This window comes from Camellia sinensis, chromosome 13, assembly GCF_055761805.1.
Source record: "Camellia sinensis isolate YWXY chromosome 13, ASM5576180v1, whole genome shotgun sequence".
In the NCBI taxonomy this organism is placed as follows: Eukaryota; Viridiplantae; Streptophyta; class Magnoliopsida; order Ericales; family Theaceae; genus Camellia; species Camellia sinensis.
In genome coordinates this window covers 92,419,649-92,439,675 of record NC_138973.1, presented here as the reverse complement: position 1 = coordinate 92,439,675, position 20,027 = coordinate 92,419,649, and the positions used below count along the sequence as shown (strand labels likewise).

The 20,027-nt window shown below is 33.7% G+C and overlaps 1 protein-coding gene across 1 annotated transcript; it reads right to left on the bottom strand.

Moving 5' to 3' along the window:
• Nucleotides 1-713: 713 nt before the first annotated feature.
• LOC114311741 (retrovirus-related Pol polyprotein from transposon TNT 1-94) lies at nucleotides 714-19,409 on the bottom strand. The gene is made up of 6 exons (XM_082900719.1): nucleotides 19,351-19,409; nucleotides 11,496-11,577; nucleotides 5,002-11,020; nucleotides 4,250-4,332; nucleotides 1,277-1,279; nucleotides 714-740 (listed from the first exon to the last, which is right to left on the bottom strand). The coding sequence occupies exons 3-6, from the start codon at nucleotides 6,401-6,403 to the stop codon at nucleotides 714-716; spliced, it is 1,515 nt and encodes a 504-aa protein (XP_082756845.1). The 5' UTR covers nucleotides 6,404-11,020; nucleotides 11,496-11,577; nucleotides 19,351-19,409.
• Nucleotides 19,410-20,027: the final 618 nt, after the last annotated feature.

Below are 20,027 nucleotides of genomic sequence, written 5' to 3'. Positions count from 1 at the left end.
TGAAGATGTGCTTCCATATGGTGCTGCATTTCATGCATCGTTGGCTACAAGATACCTCCTTGAATATCAACCCAAGTCTACTTCATCTAAGGGAAGTTCTCGTGATGAATTGTAAGGTTAATTGATTTTCAAATTATATGTATACATAGATTTGAGACCAGAAATCACCTCGACAAGGGGGTTAGATTTTTATTAGTCATTTTGGCAAGGCATATATGTTTTGTATTGTTATACTAGTGCATGCTCGTGCCTGAAAGCACGGTGTAAATAATGTTAGTATGACATACTTTACAAAAATTAATTAAAATAAATTAATTCAAAATGACCACAATTTCATTGCAATATAAAACTTCACACAAGTCGAAATATCAAATTACAATTTTGGCGAACTTCATAATTAAAGTCAAAATAGCAAATTTATAATATAAAAATATTGTGTATAACATAAGCAAAGATATTCATGCCAAATTAACACATGTATAAGTGAGTTAGAATTGGACAACCTTCAATAAAAAATGTGTCTAAATTAGTATTATAACTGAGCAACATTTTCACTTTATCAAATTTCAAAGCTTCAAGAAATGGAGAATGAACATTTTGATACAAAAGAGTAATCATCCTAGCTTTTACATCATCCAATTTAGAATGAAAAAGCCAACCATCAACACACATAGAAAAACAACACAATCCCAACTTTTCTAAAGGTAGATTAGTCACTGGCAACAAAATAACTCCAATGCCTGAATTCACTTTAAAAAATCAATTAAAAGAAATCATAACAGGAAAAATCACATCAAAATACCTTTGAGAAACAGATAAACTAATAACTAGGAATTAACAGGAATTTAACACAATATATATATATATATATATATTTCAATATAACCTTTCTTGATACATAAGATTAAGCACCTTTCAATTTAGTTCTCAAGTCTCTTGATTAGTGTATCATGACTTGTGAGTTCACATGTTGCTGCTTAATGAATATGAATTGTTGAGTCTCTTGATTAGTCTCTTCTTTATTTTCTTTTTTCAATTCAACACGAAGAATTTAACAATTTAGATAATATACGAAAACAAATGAAAATAAAAAAATTACATCTAATTTGGAATCTCATTATAGGTAGGCTCATGACAAAAGGCTTTGCCCAATTAATCATTATACAACAATTTATTCAAAATTCTCACTATTATTATTTTTCTTCAATATACTCATCATAGCAAAAGAATGCGTAATGAAAAACCCAATAAAAAAATCTAAATACAAAGATGTTACCTTCTGCAATATCATAGACAATTGTCACGTTTATGTTGTTCAAATTGTGAAATTAATTAAATAGATTTATGAAGAAATCAAAATTATATACCAAAAACATATGCTGATAATTACAACTAAATTTCAACAGAAATACACAAACAATAAAATGATAAAAAAAACCAAACCAAAGCCTGCACGGTAGCAGTTTCCTTAAAACAGATTTCGCCGCCTCATGGGTCGAGTGCTTGAGGAATCCCGGCGTCTGTCTCCCAAGATACGACGGTCAAAAACCAACTACGGCAGAAACACTCTTTGTCTAGCTTAGCGAAAAAAAACAGTGGCAGCACTCTCTCACTGTAGGAACTTTCTGGCAAACTGACTAAAGAATGGAAGAAAACAATTTCTGTGTTGGAGACTTGACAGGAGGGTCTCAATTTATACATGTATAGGGGAAGGCTGGTCACTAATGCATCATTAACCTCTGCAATAAAGGCAGAAGTTACAAACCCCATTAATGCATTATTAAACTCTGCAATAAAGGCAGGAGTTATAAACCCCATTAATGCACTATTAAACTCTGCAATAAAGGCAGGAGTTACAAACCCCATTAACTCTTTCATGAAGCTAACTTCATGGGGCAATTTCTCATTCAATTTACAATGGTTTTGGGTATACTATTTGTGGTGTAAAGATGTCATTGCAAAATATCTAGACCCACTTGGACCCAACATAATAGATGGTTGGGACCCACTTTAATATTTAATTAAAGTCACCAAAAATCATTTTTTTCAACAATCCCCCACATGAATAAAAATTGACCGAAAGACTCAACAAACGGACATCGTTCAACAATAATGACTCGAAGAGAGAGTGCAACGAACTAACCCCGACATCAGAGAAGGTAGCTTTTGGCTTTGAACCTCTCCCAGTGAAAACCTATCGAGTTTACTAGCTGATCAGTGAATAAGACATCTTGAACTGCTATGTCGTTTATGTAAACTGAGACAATAGATCTTACACGGGAATTACTCCTACCACCATTCTGTTCTCACTGGTGTGCCCTGTGTGGCCCTGGGTACTAGCCTGGTTCAGCGAATGGTTTCAAAGAATCGTGGCCTGCCCAATTCTTCTAGAAGCGGCCCCACTTCAAACTCACATAGGTGACTCTACTTGAGTATCCTGCTATACTCAGCTCAACAGCTTAACACACTAGAACCATTAAAAGCTTAGCTTAACCTCTACACTTGCAGGTATCACTGATAGAAGGAATGGCTGGAGGTTTAACCTCCTCAATGACATACCACTGTTACACGCAATTAGGTTATCCCATTGAACCTAGATCTTGGGATCTCCAGTTAACTAGGTTGGGTTTCCATTCCGGTAACTTCCAAAGGCCTTAACCCCATTCATTTTGACGACGTTTCAACTAACACTCGATTTAACCCTTTGGTTAGCGGATCCGCAATGTTGTCCTTAGACTTTACGTAGTCTATAGAGACAATTCCATTCGAGAGTAGTTGTTGTATGGAATTATGTCTACGACGGATATGTCTAGACTTTTCATTATACATATTACTCTGTGCCCTACCAATTGCAGATTGACTATCACAATGAATACAAATAGCTGGCATAGGTTTAGACCAACGTGGAATATCTTCAAAGAAATGGCGTAGCCATTCAGCTTCTTCTGTTGCTTTATCTAAAGCAATAAACTCTGATTTCATCGTTGATCTAGATATACACGTTTGCTTGGAAGATTTCCAAGACACGGCTGCCCCACCAAGAGTGAACACATATCCACTAGTGGACTTTGAGTCCTTTATATCTGATATCCAATTTGCATCACTATAGCCTTCAAGCACCGCTGGATATCAAGTATAATGCAGCCCATAATCCCGAGTGTAGCGTAAATACCTTAACACCCGCACAATGCCCTTCCAATGAGAAGCATCGGGATTACTTGTGTATCTACTAAGCCTGCTAACTGAGTAAGCTATATCTGGCCTAGTACAACTCATCAAATACATTAAACTTCCAATTACCCAAGAATATTCTAACTGAGAGACACTTTCTTTATTATTCTTGGTAAAATGCAGGTGTCGATGACACTCGTATCTGATCCACTAAACTTCTCAAGTATCTTATCAACATAATGAGACTGAAATAGTACAATTCCGCCAGAGATTCCGGTAATCTTAATTCCCAGAATAACATCTGCAATGGCCATATCGTTCATATCAAACTTAGAGTTTAACAACTTCTTGGTAGTTTTGATCATTTCATCGTTACTACCTATAATGAGCATATCATCAACATATAGACACAAAATGACATAACCTCTGTCAGTGTCTTTGACATAAATACACTTGTCACATTCGTTGATTCTAAACCCATTTGACAACATTACGTTGTCAAACTTCTCATGCCATTGTTTAGGCGCTTGCTTCAAACCATACAAAGATTTGACAAGTTTACAGACTTTCTTGCTTTTCCCTGGAGCTGAAAACCTTTCAGGTTGCTCCATGTAGATTTCTTCATTCAAATCCCTATTTAAGAAAGCTGTCTTTACATCCATCTGGTGTATTTCTAGATTACGCAATGCTGCTATCGCAATCACCATGCGAATGGATGTTATCCTAGTTACAGGTGAGTACGTATCAAAGTAATCTAGGCCTTCTCGTTACCTGTACCCTTTGATAACGAGCCTCGCTTTATACTTGTCAATTGACCCATCCCCCTTCATCTTTCTTTTAAAATCCATTTGCAGCCTAAATGCTTGCAACCTGGAGGTAAATCTACCAACTCCCAAGTGTGGTTCTATAAGATGGAGTCAATCTCACTTTTGATCGCTTCTTTTCAGAAAGGACTCTCAGGAGAAGTCACAGCTTCGTGAAAAGTTTGAGATTCGTTCTCAACCATATAAGTCAAGAAGTCTAGACCAAAAGATTTGGATATCCTAGCCCTTTTACTCCTTCTAGGCTCATCTAAAACCTCAATTTGATCATCACCTTGATCATTAACATGATCATCATCACTAGCAAGCTCATCAAATTGCTCCAAATACCTTGGAACCCCTTCATGGGTTTGGCAAGGAAAAATGTCTTCAAAGAAACATGCATTCCTTGACTCCATGATGGTATTCCTGTGTATGTCTGGAATTTCAGACTTATGTACAAGAAACCGATATGCACTACTATTTTGTGCATAACCAATGAATATACAATCCACGAATTTCGGGCCTATCCTAACCCGTTTGGGTGTAGGAATTGCCACTTTTGCAAGACACCCCCACATTCGTAAGAATTTATACGAAGGCTTAATACCTTTCCATAACTCATATGGCATCTTGTCCACCTTCTTCCGGGATACTTTATTCAGAATCTAATTTGCAGAGAGAATTGCTTCCCCCCACATGTTCTCTGGCAATCCAAAACTTATCAACATTGCATTCATCATTTCCTTTAGCGTCATATTCTTCCGCTCAGCAACCCCACTTGATTGAGGAGAATAAGGCGTCGTGGTTTGGTGGATAATCCCAGATTGAGCACAAATCTCAATAAACAGTGATTCATACTCACCACCACGATCACTTCTTAAAGCCTTAATCTTGCAGCCTAATTGATTCTCAACTTCATTCTTATAAAGAATAAACTTGTCAATAGCTTCATCTTTGCTTTTGAGCAAATAGACATAACAATACTTAGTGCAATCATCAATCAAAGTGATGAAGTATTTATTGTCACCACGTGATTGTATAAACTTTAAGTCACACACATCACTATACACTAAGTCCAATGGCTCTGAACTTCTTTCAATAGAATGAAACGAAGATCTTGTCAACTTCGCTTCAACATAAGTCTCACACTTGTATTTTGGATTAATCTTAAAAGATGGTATGTGATCTAACTTGATTAATCTACGTAAAGATTCAAAATTCACATGTCCTAGTCTACCATGCCACAAATTGGAAGACTCAAGCATGTAAGCAGAAGAAGATGCATCTTTATTCATCTTTGGGATAACAGTTATTACATTAAGTTTGAACATACCCCTCAGCATATAACCCTTACCCACATACACTCCGCTCTTGGTCAAAACGACCTTGTCGGACTCAAAAACAATGCGAAAACCATGTTTGCTGAGAAGAGACCCTGAGACAAGATTCTTACGAATGTCCGAAACATACAGGACTTCGTTCAAGGTTAGCTCCTTTCCTGACGTCAACTTCAGGACCACCTTTCCTTTCCCTTCAACAATCGAGGTAGCAGAGTTTCCCATAAACAACTTCTCACCGTTTGTAACCGGCTCGAAAGTTGTAAACAACTTCTTCTCGGAGCAGATGTGGCGTGTAGCCCTAGTATCAATCCACCATTCTCTTGGGTTTGAACCCACCAGATTCACCTCAGAGACAACGGCAGACAAGTGCATATCATCCTCCTCATGGGAGTGCTCTTGTAAATCTGCCATATGAGCACGAGGTTTAGTCTTGTATGGCTTCTTCTGCTTGCGGCAATCACTAGCCCGATGCCCCTCGCTACCACAGTTATAACACTTCCCAAAGAACCGATAACTTGGTTCTGGTGGCTTGTAAGTCGGCTTCTTTGCAACACCACCTCTCAGCCCCAACTTAGAGCCCTTGTTCACAGGAGACTTCTTTCTTATCTCAGAAGATTTGACATGCTCAATGATATTGGCTTTTACTGAAGAGGTACTCCCTCCTTTCTTTCTATTATCCTCCTCAATCCGGAGTCGAACAACCAGCTCTTTAACTGACATTTCCTTGCGCTTGTGCTTCAAGTAGTTCTTGAAATCCTTCCAACCATTGGAAAGTTTCTCAATGATCACAGCAACTTGGAATGACTCGTTCAAAGGCATTCCCTCAGCATGAATTTCATGCAAGATCACTTGAAACTCCTGGACTTGGCTCATCATTGTTTTTGAATCTATCATTTTAAAATCAAGGAACCGGCCAACCATAAATTTCTTTGCCCTGGCATCCTCAGTCTTGTACTTTTTGTCCAGAGATTCCCATAACTCTTTTGCTGAGCTCTTAGAACAAAACACACTATAGAGTGAGTCTGCCAAGCTGTTAAACACATAGTTCCGGCAAAGATAGTCTGTCTGCTTCCATGTGTCAAGCGCCATGACTTTCTGCCTGTCAGGCTCATTCTCTGCCACGGCTGGAGGATCCTCGCTCAGAACCTTTGCAAGGTTTAGCGTGGTCAAGTAAAACAGTATCTTCTGCTGCCATCTCTTAAAGTTTTCCCCAGTAAACTTTTCTGGGCGCTCATAGTGACTAAGCGGTCCTCCCGGAACAGCAGGAGTAACGCCAGGGTTGACCACGGAGGTCACAACAGTAGGGGTTGGCAACCCAGTTGCCCCGGGATTCAGACCCCAAAAACATTAGCAGTAGCAGCAGCATCAGTGATAGTTACCATTTCGAAAATTACACCAGAATATCACTTCTGTGTTCCAGAAATTAAACTTAACCCTTAGAAAATCCCTTAGATGAAAAGTTAATTCAAAATTAGTCTCACCACAAAAACCTAGAATCGAACATGGTCAAGAAAGTTATCAGGAAGACTGGATGGGTCACATCGGTCCCACTTAAAACCCAGTTAACCTTTTGACAACTTTTAAGAGCATGTTGACTCTTAGTCCATGATAAACAATTTTAAGAATTAAATTTTCTTAGGGATGAACTAGGTTAAAACAAACCAAGGTCCAAAACTTTTACAAGCAATGTAAAATAATTGCTACAACAATATAAGCAAATAAAACTTGCTACTACAAATTGGTAAACAAACCAACTACATCTCAAGCAAACATGCTTCAAATATTTAAATAAAATAGCCAATCCATACGGATTCTATTTAGTCCAAAAGTCTTTCCACGCTTACGTATGCCTACAAAGAGAGTTAGTAGCAAACGACAACATAATATAAAGCAACTAATCTAGAGCAATTGTACATACAATCAAATATTATTTAGCCTTCTAGCAAATCATAAAATAGCAAAATAACTAAGGAATTAAGATACTATACAAGTTATAAAACCTTATAACTTCTACATTAAATTAAAAATTAATTGTAATAAATTATATAAGAATTTAATTCACAATAACCATGTAAATAAATATAGGCAAGTTACACAAATTTTATAACTTCAAAAAATTACATTTAATTCAAACTTTAATTCATCCAATTAAATCACACACTATTCATAAAAATAAAACCACACATTACAAATCTAAAAAATTATATAAGAATTATTAAATAATAAACATGAAAATAACTTATGTGTATAACTCTAGAAAACTATAAGCAATTTCACATGCAAATTAGATAGTAAAGCTAGAAGCATGCAAAACCAAAATATACATATGCAATATTAGTCAAATAGGATGAAACCAAATAAATAGCATGCAGTTTATGTAAATAATTTGAATTGTTTATATGTAATAAACTAATAACCAAGCACTTCAAGTATATAACCATTTAACAATTAACATGCAAAAAATTCTAAAGATTAAATCATGTAATCTAGTTTAGAAAATAATAAGCATGTAACAAATTAAAACCTAAAATAGAATTAGCATGTCAAAATTGCAAAATCCATAAATTATATTTTATAACCTTAAAATTCAAGCAAATCATAGAAGGGGAATGATGAACCATACGCATCAAATAAGATCAGATTAATACAATTAAGTATACAAATTATGATAGAGCATTTCAATTAAACTAAGTAATTAGAGAATCACATTGCATAATTTTTACAATCATTGAAATAGAGAGCAATTCCGCAACAGTTCTTAATAGCATTATACAAATGTCTATAAAAATCTATTCGATCAATTTCATAGAAAAAAAATATATATAGAAATCTGTTTTAAGATTGTTGTTCAAATTGTGAAATTAATTAAATAGATTTATGAAGAAATCAAAATTATATACCAAGAACATATGCTGATAATTACAACTAAATTTCAGCAGAAATACACAAACAATAAAATGATAAAGAAACCAAACCGAAACCTGCACGGTAGCAGTTTCCTTAAAACAGATTTCGCCGCTTCATGGGTCGAGTGCTTGAGGAATCCCGGCGTCTGTCTCCCAAGATACGACGGTCAAAAACCAGCTACGGCAGAAGTACTCTCTGTCTAGCTTAGCAAACAAAAACAGTGGCAACACTCTCTCACTGTAGAAACTTTCTGGCAAACTGACTAAAGAATGGAAGAAAACAATTTCTGTGTTGGAGATTTGACAGGAGGGTCTCAATTTATACATGTATAAGGAAAAGAGGAGAAGCCTCCAACCTTTATGGCTGGTCAATAATGCACCATTAACCTCTGCAATAAAGGCAGAAGTTACAAACCCCATTAATGCACTATTAAACTCTGCAATAAAAGCAGAAGTTACAAACCCCATTAACTCTTTCATGAAGCTAACTTCATGAGGCAATTTCTCATTCAATTTTCAATGATTTTGGCTATACTATTTGTAGTGTAAAGATCTGATTACAAAGTATCTAGACCCACTTGGACCCAACACAATAGATGGTTGGGACCCACTTTAATATTTAATTAAAGTCACCAAAAACCATTTTTTCCAACAATTTATACACCTAAAATTTGAAGGAAAAAACAAATTTAAAAGTTAAAGTCAAAACATATCACTCTAATCGAGTGCCAAGGATTCACAAAAAAACAAAACAATTACATGAGATCAACCAATTTATGGTGGTGATGAGAAGAGATCGAACAATTATGTGTGATAAATTTTTATATTACAATCTATTAGGTAGTGCCTGATGAAATGATTAGAAGGCTTTTTTAAATTCAACAATTAGAAAGCTTAACCATAAAGTGAAAATTACAACCACCTCAATAAAATAAAAACTATAATGAGTGCTCAAAGTTGTAATTTATAACATTCCCTGTTCAAAGTTGTAATTTAAAACATTCCCTACAAAAACCAATGCACATTGTGTAAAAAAAACCTTAGAAGTAAATAAAAACTTGAAAAATAAAAAATCAAACTAACATTAAACAATCAAGGGTGAATAAAGTCAAATTTTCCAAATAAAAACAACTCTTTTATTATTATATTAACAATTAACAAACAGATCAAGAGATTTGATTCTCCTTCTGCTTCTAAACACACCAGTCTATTAATTGATTAAATACATAAATTGAAAACCATTACATAATCAAAAATATAAACATTAAGAGAGACATTATAGTTTGTGTGAGAATCAGATGGTAAGCAGACATTATATCCAAATCATCACCTACCCTCATCCGATCAAACCACCAATCAAATAGTTGCAGTTGAGAATCAAATAAAAAGCTTCCAAGAAAGAAAAAGAAATAAGCAAATTAACACATACATAATTCCCCTAATATATTCTCTGCCACTGGGAATTCTTAAACCAGTTAATTGATCAAATGTAAAATTAACCACAAGGATAGATATGTGATTTTTGTAAATTATAATCCATAACTACACAACTAAGTGAGGAATAAGCCTGTGAAACTGGACAAAACTTTGGCAAGCCAAAAACTTGCTCTGCCACTATACCCACTGGCAATATAAACTTAAGTTTTTGCTTAATGTTGCCACCAAGCTAAACTATTAGCTGGGGGTAAGCAGCGGATATATTGATCCGCCAAAACCGACCGAACCGAACCAATCCGCCGCATTTTGGACAGATGCGTGATGATGAGCGGGCGGTTACAGATTGATTTTCTCCAATCCACCAATCTGGCGGATGGATGGCGGATTTGAGAATCCTTTAGCCGCAACCGAACCGCCAAACCGCGAACACCTTTAGTAATTTATAAGACTTTGTGTTTTCAGTTTGTTTAAATATTATGTTTGTGTTTTCAATTAAAAAAAAAATTAAATATTCTGTTGAAAAAAAAAATCTCAACTTGAATATCTTTTTTGAATTGAAGAAAATAAACGTATTATTTATCTATATTTTTTTGTTTTTAAATCTATCTCTAAAAATAATAAGAGTAATGATTCATCCCCCCTTTTTCCCCCACCCCCTTTGACCCCCTCTCTCTCTCTCATTGGTTACCTTTTCTTTTTCTTTTTCTTTTTTTTCCTGCTCCACCAATCACCCCCTGCCACGTGGCAAAGGGGGTGAGGGGGTGACCCCCAAAAGGGGGTCCCAAGCATTATTCAATATGATATATGCTGGTTGATTTTTGTTTTCAAAAACAGATATAGATGTAACAATATAAAGACATACAATTTCTACTACTACTACTATGTTCATGGTTTTGGTGATTTAAATTGTTTTTATATTTTAAGAATCACATATTGTAATACTTTATGTAGATGATGCATGCTGTGATTGTAGTATGTGGACGAAGCATACAGTGATTGTGATATTCTAAAGTTTCAAACTTTCTTTCTTTGGATGAGGCATGCAGTGATTGTAATATTTTTTTAAGTCATTAACTGTAATAGTTTCTTCTCTTTTTTCTTTTTCTTTTTTTGAGAAAGTGCACAAGTTTAATTATGTTGAAAATTTATAAAATTTCAAACCGCCAAACCGATTCGCATCCATCAACCGAACCGCCAATCCGCTCAATCCATATCCGCCGGATTGGCGGACGAATGCGAATTGATTTTCTCCAATCCGCCAATCTGACGGACGGATGGCAGATTGGAGGTTCCGTGGCCGCCACCGACCGGCGCCCACCCTTACTATTAGCTCTGCCACAAAACCCATTGGCAATGCTATGTCCTGAAACCAAAATAGAAATATAAAATTAGAATAAACAGCACCAAGAACAAAGAGACTATCATTTTGTTTAGAGATCAAGTTTAAAACATTAACAAACTTTTAGGAAGAGTTGTCTCAATTTACGGGTGATGCTACATTTCCTCTTAGTTGTGCACCCTAGTAATACTTGATCTACCTACTTGGCATCTATTAGGTTACTAAGTGGAGTAAATGATCTTTGACAAAATCATAGAATCCAAAAATCAACTCAACAAAAGCAAGTGACACCATCCTATTGTCAAGGTGCCAATTGGCCACGTAAATATTATATTTAGTACAACCCTCTACATGAGAACCCCAAAATCATAAAGAAATAACAAATATCACATGAAATAGAATAAACAAATTAGATATTAAAATCCCTCATTTATGTATGTAATGACAAATTAGATCGATAGTGCGTATGGTTGGAAAAAAAAATAAAAAAAGAAATTACCATAGAACTTAACCTAGCTCAGCGTCGTCGGTTGATTTCACTCCACTTATCCTGCAATTGAAGGATTTTTTGTTAAACCAACCTATAATGATGAACTTATGAACAACCAATTAGAGGATTCTATATAAATAAAAAGACTTTTGTTAATAAATTTAATCAAAGACTGAACATGATGATACTACAAATTCAAATAATTAAGTTATGAAATTCAAAACCAATTAACTGGAAAAAAAAAATTTCAAATCTATACTATATATTAAGCAAAATGGGAATTTTTAACCTCAAGTCTTGTGAGAGTTCCAATCTCTCAATCTAAATTTCTTGATTTTTTGATTTTAAAAAAAAAATCTTAACATTTATTAACTTCTCCCAACTCCCAAGTCTTACCATCATAATAACACTTTAATGCATTAAGAACAAGTATAAAAAAAAAATTGAAATCCAACACATGAATTCCTTGAAAAGTCTCAACACATATGATTATTATCCCTCATAATAACACTTTAATGCATTAAGAACAAGCATAAAAAAAAAATTCTTGAAAAGTTCAACACATATGATTATTATCAAAATATTAAAGTTCAATATAATATAATAAAAAAAGATATTTAATTCTTTGAAAAGTTCAACACATATGATTATTATCAAAATATTAAATTTTAATATAATATAAAAAAGGAAAAAAAAGAAGAAATTAAAAAAAAATTAAAAATCACAATTCACATATATAGATAACTAGCCTATCACTCGTGCTATGCACGAGATAATTATAGATATTTATATTTGTTTTAAATTTTTTTAATATATAAATTATGTTTTTTTAAGATTTTTTTATAAAAATAATTTAACAATCTTATCACTAACCATAGTGTATGGGAAAAATTGAAAAGGATACTGCAGTAACTATGCATGAGTTGTATCTATAATTATTTATATGAGGGGATTTTAAATGCTGATCAGGAGATTTTGACTAAATCAATAAATACATGCATGTAGAAAGACATGTAGATTGAAAAAAATTAATAAATGCTGACCAGGAGATTTTGACCAAATCAATAAATGTTGAGATTTCTTTTTTTATTTTATTTTAAATGTCTTCTTTTTTTCTTTTTTTATATTATATTAAAATTTAATATTTTAATAATAATCATATGTGTTGGACTTTTTAAGAAATTAAATGTCTTTTTTTATTATATTATATTAAAGTTTAATATTCTAATAATAATCATATGTGCTGGACTTTTTAAGAAATTTTTTTTATGCTTTTTCTTAATGCATTAAAATGTTATTATGAGGGATAATAAACATATGTGTTGGGACTTTTCAAGGAATTCATGTGTTGAATTTCAAAAAAAAATTTATACTTGTTCTTAATGCATTAAAGTGTTATTATGAGAGTAAGACTTGAGGGTTAGGAAAAATTAATAAATGCTAAGATTTTTTTTTTTTTAAATCAAAAAATCAGGAAATTTAGATTGGAGATTGGAGCTCTCACAAGGCTTGGTGTTAAAAACCTCATTTTGCTTAATATATAGTAAGTATAGATTGTAAACACAATCCGTGCATAGCACGGGTGATATGCTAGTACTATATATTAAGCAAAAGAGAGTTTCTAACTCCCAAGGCCTGTGGGAGCTCCAATATGTCAATCCTAATTTTCTAATTTTTTGTTTTTTTAAAAAAAAAATTAACCTCAACATTTATTAATTTCTCTCAACCCACAAGATTTTTTGACTTCTCTCATAATTACTGCAGTACCTTTTCCAAAACAAATAATTTGTATATTAAAAAAAATTTAAAACAAATATAAATATCTATATCTATGTCTATCTATTTATTTATATCTATCTCTAACCCACAAGTTTTGTGAGAGTTCCAATATCCCAATCTAAATTTTTTGATTTTTTGATTAAAAAAAAAAAACCTTAACATTTATTAATTTCTCAAAACCCCCAAGCATTACCTTTATAATAACACTTTAATGCATTAAGTATAAGTATAAAAAAAAATTCTTTAAACCTTAGATTGTTAAATTATTTTTATAAAAAATCTTTAAAAACATAATTTATATATTAAAAAAAATTTAAAACAAATATAAATATTTATAATTATCTCATGCATAGCACGGGTGATAGGCTAGTATCTATCATTAACGCAAAGGAGCCATGAATTTAAAATCTTAATAAATAAAACTCCTACTCAACTTCAATAAGTCTAAAACAAATTAACTCATGAATTACCTTTTATATCAATAACTCATGCCAATTAAACAATATCAATAACTCAACAAACTAAAATTTTATAGATATTGAATTTACATTTGGTTTATTGAATTTACATTGGTTTATTGAATTTCAGGATAATAGACCAATTGAAGCAAGCAACTATACACAATACGAAGCAAATGAAGCCAAATGAAGCAGGTTAGTAGTGCTCAATCCATAAGTTAATTGACCAATTGAAACCAAATGAAGCAACTTTTAAATATCCAATTGAAACAAAGTATAACTAAAAAAAGAAAAAACTAAAAATGAATTTCAGGATAATAGACCAATTGAAGCAAGCAACTATACACAATATGAAGCCAAACGAAACAGGTTAGTAGTGCTCAATCCATAAGTTAATTGACCAATTGAAACCAAATGAAGCAAGCAACTTTTAAATATCCAATTGAAACAAAGTATAACTAAACAAAGAAAAACTAAAAATAATTTTCAGAATTTTAAATATCCAATCACTATACACAAACCAAATCAAATACAACACATAATAAAAAATAAGAAACACAATATACATTACACTATTTCTTATAATGAAAATGATGAAAATATCCCCAACACTTTTGCACTTGTTTGATCAAACAATTTCAGCTCTTTATTTATTTTTATTTTTTTTAAACCATAATACAATCATGTTCACAAAAAAGGACGGTAAACAAAGGTTTGGGGGATGGAAAAAAAACAAAAACAAAAAGAAAAAAAAAAACAAAACAAAACAAAACCTAAGATGTGAATCATCCATTGTCATATGAATTGCTAAGATGTGAATCGCTTAACCCGTTATAGAATAAGAGGAGAGAGAAGAGGGGCCAATCCACTTGATTGTGCCAAAATCACACCATACCCATCAACATAATGCAGCTAAATCAAAAAAAGGAAAAATAAAATAAAATAAAATAAACATGAGACCAAAATAAGATCAATATAAAGAAATTTTCCCCCAAAATCGCTCTTCCACACACCAACAATGGCGATTAAAGAGGGGCTGCACTGGTGGTGAGACGAAGGGGCTCCCAATGGCTGAGGCGGTGGCTGCTCGGTTGAGAATGTGGTTCAAAATTTGAAACCTCTGGAATTGAGAGAGAGAGAGAAGCTTGGGTGGGAAAAGTGAGAGGCTCTGTAAGAGTGAGAGAAGACAAAAGTCCTCTATCAAGTAATCAAATAATCTCAGCCCCCATTCTTAAAACCAAACAATCTTAGCCATCCACATAGACAAAAGTCCCATCAAGTTTAACCAAATAATCACAGCCCTCCATTCTTAAAACCAAACAACCTTAACTATCCACCTAGACAAAAGTCCCATTAAATTTCAAAAACCCCCTTCCCTTATTATATAGATATATATTCAGATTCAAAAGTTTTTAGTTTTTTGTGTCAATTTTTTACACCATCAATTTTTCCCAGCTTGAAGTAGTGAAACATAGAACCTTTGTGTTTTAACAAGGTAGGAAGAAAACAACACCTTAGTTTAATAAAATAGAAACACCTTAGTTTAATAAAACAGAATGCTTCATCCCCATTTCAATTATGAAGGCAAAGCATGGGAGTCAATACAAGTGGCTATTCTCTCTCTCATTACATTGGAGGTTGTAATCTGGGTTCATTGCTAGTGAGCTATAAGGATTCTTTTTTGCTGAATAAAACGGATATGAGAGCACAACCAACATATATGAACCCTCTTTGGGCACGGCCATAAAAGTCCTTATTGGAGAACTGGACAAGAAGAGTCTAGACGGACCCAACAATACACGGGAGCTACAGGCACTCTTTCAAGACGAGCTTGACCTATAGCCTAAACTCAACCCTGTCTAAACCATAAGTGCAATCTCTCTTTCTCCTCCTCCCTCTTCATCTCCCTCAAGAATTTGTATTATTATTGTTATTTATTATTTTTGTTACATGGGAAGCTATAGCTTTTTAGTTTGGTGAGCGAGAACTTAAACCTTTGACCTCTTAGTGAAGTGCAAATACTCTAGCCAATTTAAATAACCCAATTGATTGAATTTGTAGTTTTCTACAATATTGTGAAAACTCTTTATTCCCTTTCCCAAAACAGGAAGTTACAGAGCAAGCCAATTAAGAAAGTCTTGCTATCATGGCCATTCTCTCTCTCTCATGATAAATTATGTATATCCTATTGAAAAGCTTTGACCCCAACCCATTTTGGCAAGGAAGCTTGTATACATAGAAACATACACCATTTTGGCAAAGAAGCTTGTATACATAGAAACATACACCATTTTGGCAAGGAAGCTTGTATACATAAAAACATACATATTTATAGCCTTGAAGGATTAAAATTAAAGAAGAAAAAAATTAATTCCAAACTTTACTTAAACCACCAAAACGTATACACATCATTGCGTATTATAGAGCAACTTTTTTTTGAACCTGCACCCCCCCTGAAGCCCTCAAATTCAAACTCATCACACAAACCCACAAATGGCTCTGTTTCACCTATGTCTCAACCTCAACTTGTAGACCTAGCAAAGTGTAATCACCAGAGGTTCTGGACATCAGTGACACAGAAGCTCAAGAGATACATAACATGTTGCAAGCTAACAGAGCCAAGAACCAAAGAAAAAGACAAGGGGAAGATGTGAATGGATTAGTGTTACTTGTCGGAGAAGAAAACTAGCCGCAGTGATGGTGGGAAGTTGCCGAAAAAGAACTGTAACTATTATAGCGAAATGAATGAAGAGAAGAAGGATGAGAAGCTGATATCTGCCATTAGGTACTGCAAGGATTCAAAATGCCGAGTTAGTGAACATCAATCGCGATTACATGATGCAGTAGAAATTTCAAAATACGAAGATCTTGAAGCACCATCATGCAGCTGGAAGAGTATTGGGGACACGGGTTTCGAGAGACAGAATGTTTAAAAATTTGACCAACTAAACTACACTCAAATGAAACCAATTGGAAACGATGTACAACCATCTTTGTTAATTTTCTTCTCTAGAAACATACATAATTTAAATCCCTCACAAACAAAAAGAATCAGAAAACGAATCAAACTCTTTAAGATTCAATTCTAGCCTTCTTCAACTCATGTAAGCCATACCCATCTAGATTCAAATTCACAGTCCTCTCTGTTCCTGATCTGGATCTCCCCATAGTTTTTTCATTCGGACACGGGATCTTCTATCTCTCAAAACCCGTGTCCCCAATACCCTTCCAGCCCCATGATAGTGCTTCAAGATTTTCGTATTTTGAAATTTCTATTACATTGTGAAATCGCAACTGATGTTTACTAACTCGGCATTTTGAATCCTTGCAATACCTAATGGCAGATATTAGCTTCTCATTCCTCTACTCTTCATTCATTTCGCTATAATAGTTACAGTTCTTCTTCAGCAACTTCCCACCATCATCGCGGCTAGTTTTCTTCTCCGACAAGTAACATGAATCCATTCTCATCTTCCCCTTATCTTTTTCTTTGGTTCCTGGCTCTGTCAGCTTGCAACATGTCAAGTACCTCTTGAGCTTCCGCATCACCGATGTCCAAAACCTCTGGTGATTACACCTTGCTAGGTCCACAAGTTGAGGTTGAGACATAGATGAAACAGAGCCATTTGTGAGTTTGTGTGATGAGTTTGAATTTGAGGGCTTCATGGAGGGGAGAGAGAGAGAGAGGAGGGGTGTGAAGGTTCAAAAAAAAGTTGCTCTCTAATATGCAATGACGTGTGTACGTTTTGGTGGTTTAAGTAAAGTTTGGAATTAATTTTTTCTTCTTTAATTTTGATCCTTTAAGGCTATAAATATGTATGTTTCTATGTATACAAGCTTCCTTGCCAAAATGGTGTATGTTTCTATGTATACAAGCTTACTTGCCAAAATGGGTTGGGGTCAAAGCTTTTCAATAGGATATACATAACATACCATGAGAGAGAGAGAGAATGGCCATGATAGCAGGACTTTCTTAATTGGCTTGCTCTGGAACTTCCTGCTCTAGGAAAGGGAATAAAGAATTTTCACAATAATGTAGAAAACTACAAATTCAATCAATTGGGTTATTTAAATTTGCTAGAATATTTGCACTTCACTAAGAGGTTAAGGGCTCAAGTTCTCGCTCACCAAACTAAAAAGCTATAGCTTCTCATGTAACAAAAATAATAAATAATAACAATAATAATACAAATTCTTGAGGGAGATGAAGAGGGAGGAGGAGAAAGAGAGATTGCACTTATGCTCTAGACAGGGTTGAGTTTAGGCTATAGGTCAAGCCCGTCTTGAAAGAGTGCCTGTAGCTCCCGTGTATTGTTGGGTCCATCTAGACTCTTCTTGTCCAGTTCTCTAATAAAGACTTTTATGGTCGTGCCCAAAGAGGGTTCATATATGTTTTTTGCCCCCTTATATCCGTTTTATCCAGCAAAACGGAATCCTTATAGCTCACTAGCAAAGAACCCAGATTACAACCTTCGATGTAAAGAGAGAGAGAGAGAGTAGCCACTTGTATTGACCCCCATGCTTTCCCTTCATAATTGAAATGGGGATAAAGCATTCTGTTTTATTAACTAAGGTGTTGTTTTCTTCCTACATTGTTAAAACACAAAGGTTCTATGTTTCACTACTTCAAGCTGGGCAAAAATTGATGGTGTAAAAAATTGACGGTGTAAAAAATTGACACCAAAAACTAAAAACTTTGGAATCTGAATATATATAAAACAATACAAAACAGATATGCAGAGACTTCACTCTGCAAAACAAAATCATTTTGCTATTTGCACTTCCTGTTAGTGTTATGTTGTTTGAGATTCTTATGGATAGACAGGTCAATATTGCATTTTCTAATTTATAATCCACAAACATGAACAAGAAATGGAAACAATGAGAGTAATCATTCACACAATGGCTCCCATTAAATGACAATCTAGAGCATGTCCAATGGACTGCAACACCAAGTACATAATCACCATCAATACAAGCTCTCAAGCCATACTTTTTTCTCAAGCAATCAGATGTCATAACCAGCGTTTTAAAAAACTCTAGGCGCATTAAGACGCTAAGATCTCTTGGAGCTTAAGCATGAGGCTCAAGGCGCGGTGCGTGCCTCACTGAAGCGAGGCACAAGTTGTTGAAGATAACCAAAATATTAATATAGATAAAGTTTTTAACATAAAACAAATATTCTTAAAATTATAAATAAATAAATAAATAACAGAACAACATTCAATATTCCAAAAATCATGAAAGATGGCATTCAATGTTTCAAAAAAAATTTAAAAATAACATTCAATCTTACTTTGCCTTATACTATTTTATCTTTCTTTAATAATTTATTAACGTGATTCATTTCTTTTTTTAAATAAGGAACTCGCATCATATAATACCTTCGTGATTTTAATTTTAAATCGGGATCAAAATGCCTAATAGCTTCAATCATTTTTAGATAAGGAACTCACATCATATTATATCTTAGTGGTTTTAATTTTAAATCCGGACCAAATTGCCTGATAGCTTCAATCATTGACCCGAAACTGTTGTAATAATAAATTCAACATAGTTTAGTAAAAATAGAAAATTGCAACAATAGCAAAAGCTAGGAATTAAGAACACTATCACATATTGCTAACCTGTTCATTAAGTACACATGTCTTGAGCTTAATTCTCATTACAATAAGGTTACTTCTCAGAAGAGTTGGGTCCCCTCTTCTTTCCAAAGCCAACAACTGCAAACAACAAGTACATAAGTCATCAGTCAAGCATCCAAGCTGAAACTAAAGGCTAGCAAATTACAACATTGATTGTTGCTGAGAAAAAAAAGAGTTGAATAGGGAATATATATATATATATATATATAATAAAATTCAATCTCAAATTTTCAACATTTAGGGTTTTAGATTACAAAGCTCCACTTAACCCAAGGACAAAGTTAGCAATAGGAGCTAGCTGCCCCTAAAATTTCAAAATTATCTACGCAACCCATATTTTATGAAAAAATTTATATTGTATATGGAATGACGAACCCAAAACATTTGTTTATTATATAATAGTATCAATCCTATGGATTTAATTATTTTCTAGATAATTCATAAAGATCAAATTTTTATTTGTATCAATTAACAAAATGGCTTCAAATGGCTAATATCCTAATTGTATAACTCAAAATTTGTCAAATAATTGGAATTAGTACTAAGAAACAACTGATATAAATTTATTATTTTCCTTATTATTATTGTTCTTTCTTCAAGCTTATATTAAAATTTACCCTTTGTCAAAAATTCTTATTTTTTTTGCTACACTTTCTCAA

Bases quoted from the DNA above. Each gene is read 5' to 3' on its own strand.
- LOC114311741 (XM_082900719.1), bottom strand. From the start codon at position 6,403: ATGGCGCTTGACACATGGAAGCAGACAGACTATCTTTGCCGGAACTAT. The intron at 4,333-5,001 runs GTGACAATAAAT...AAACCCATGAAG, and splicing joins AAAGTTTATACAATCACGTG to GGGTTCCAAGGTATTTGGAG.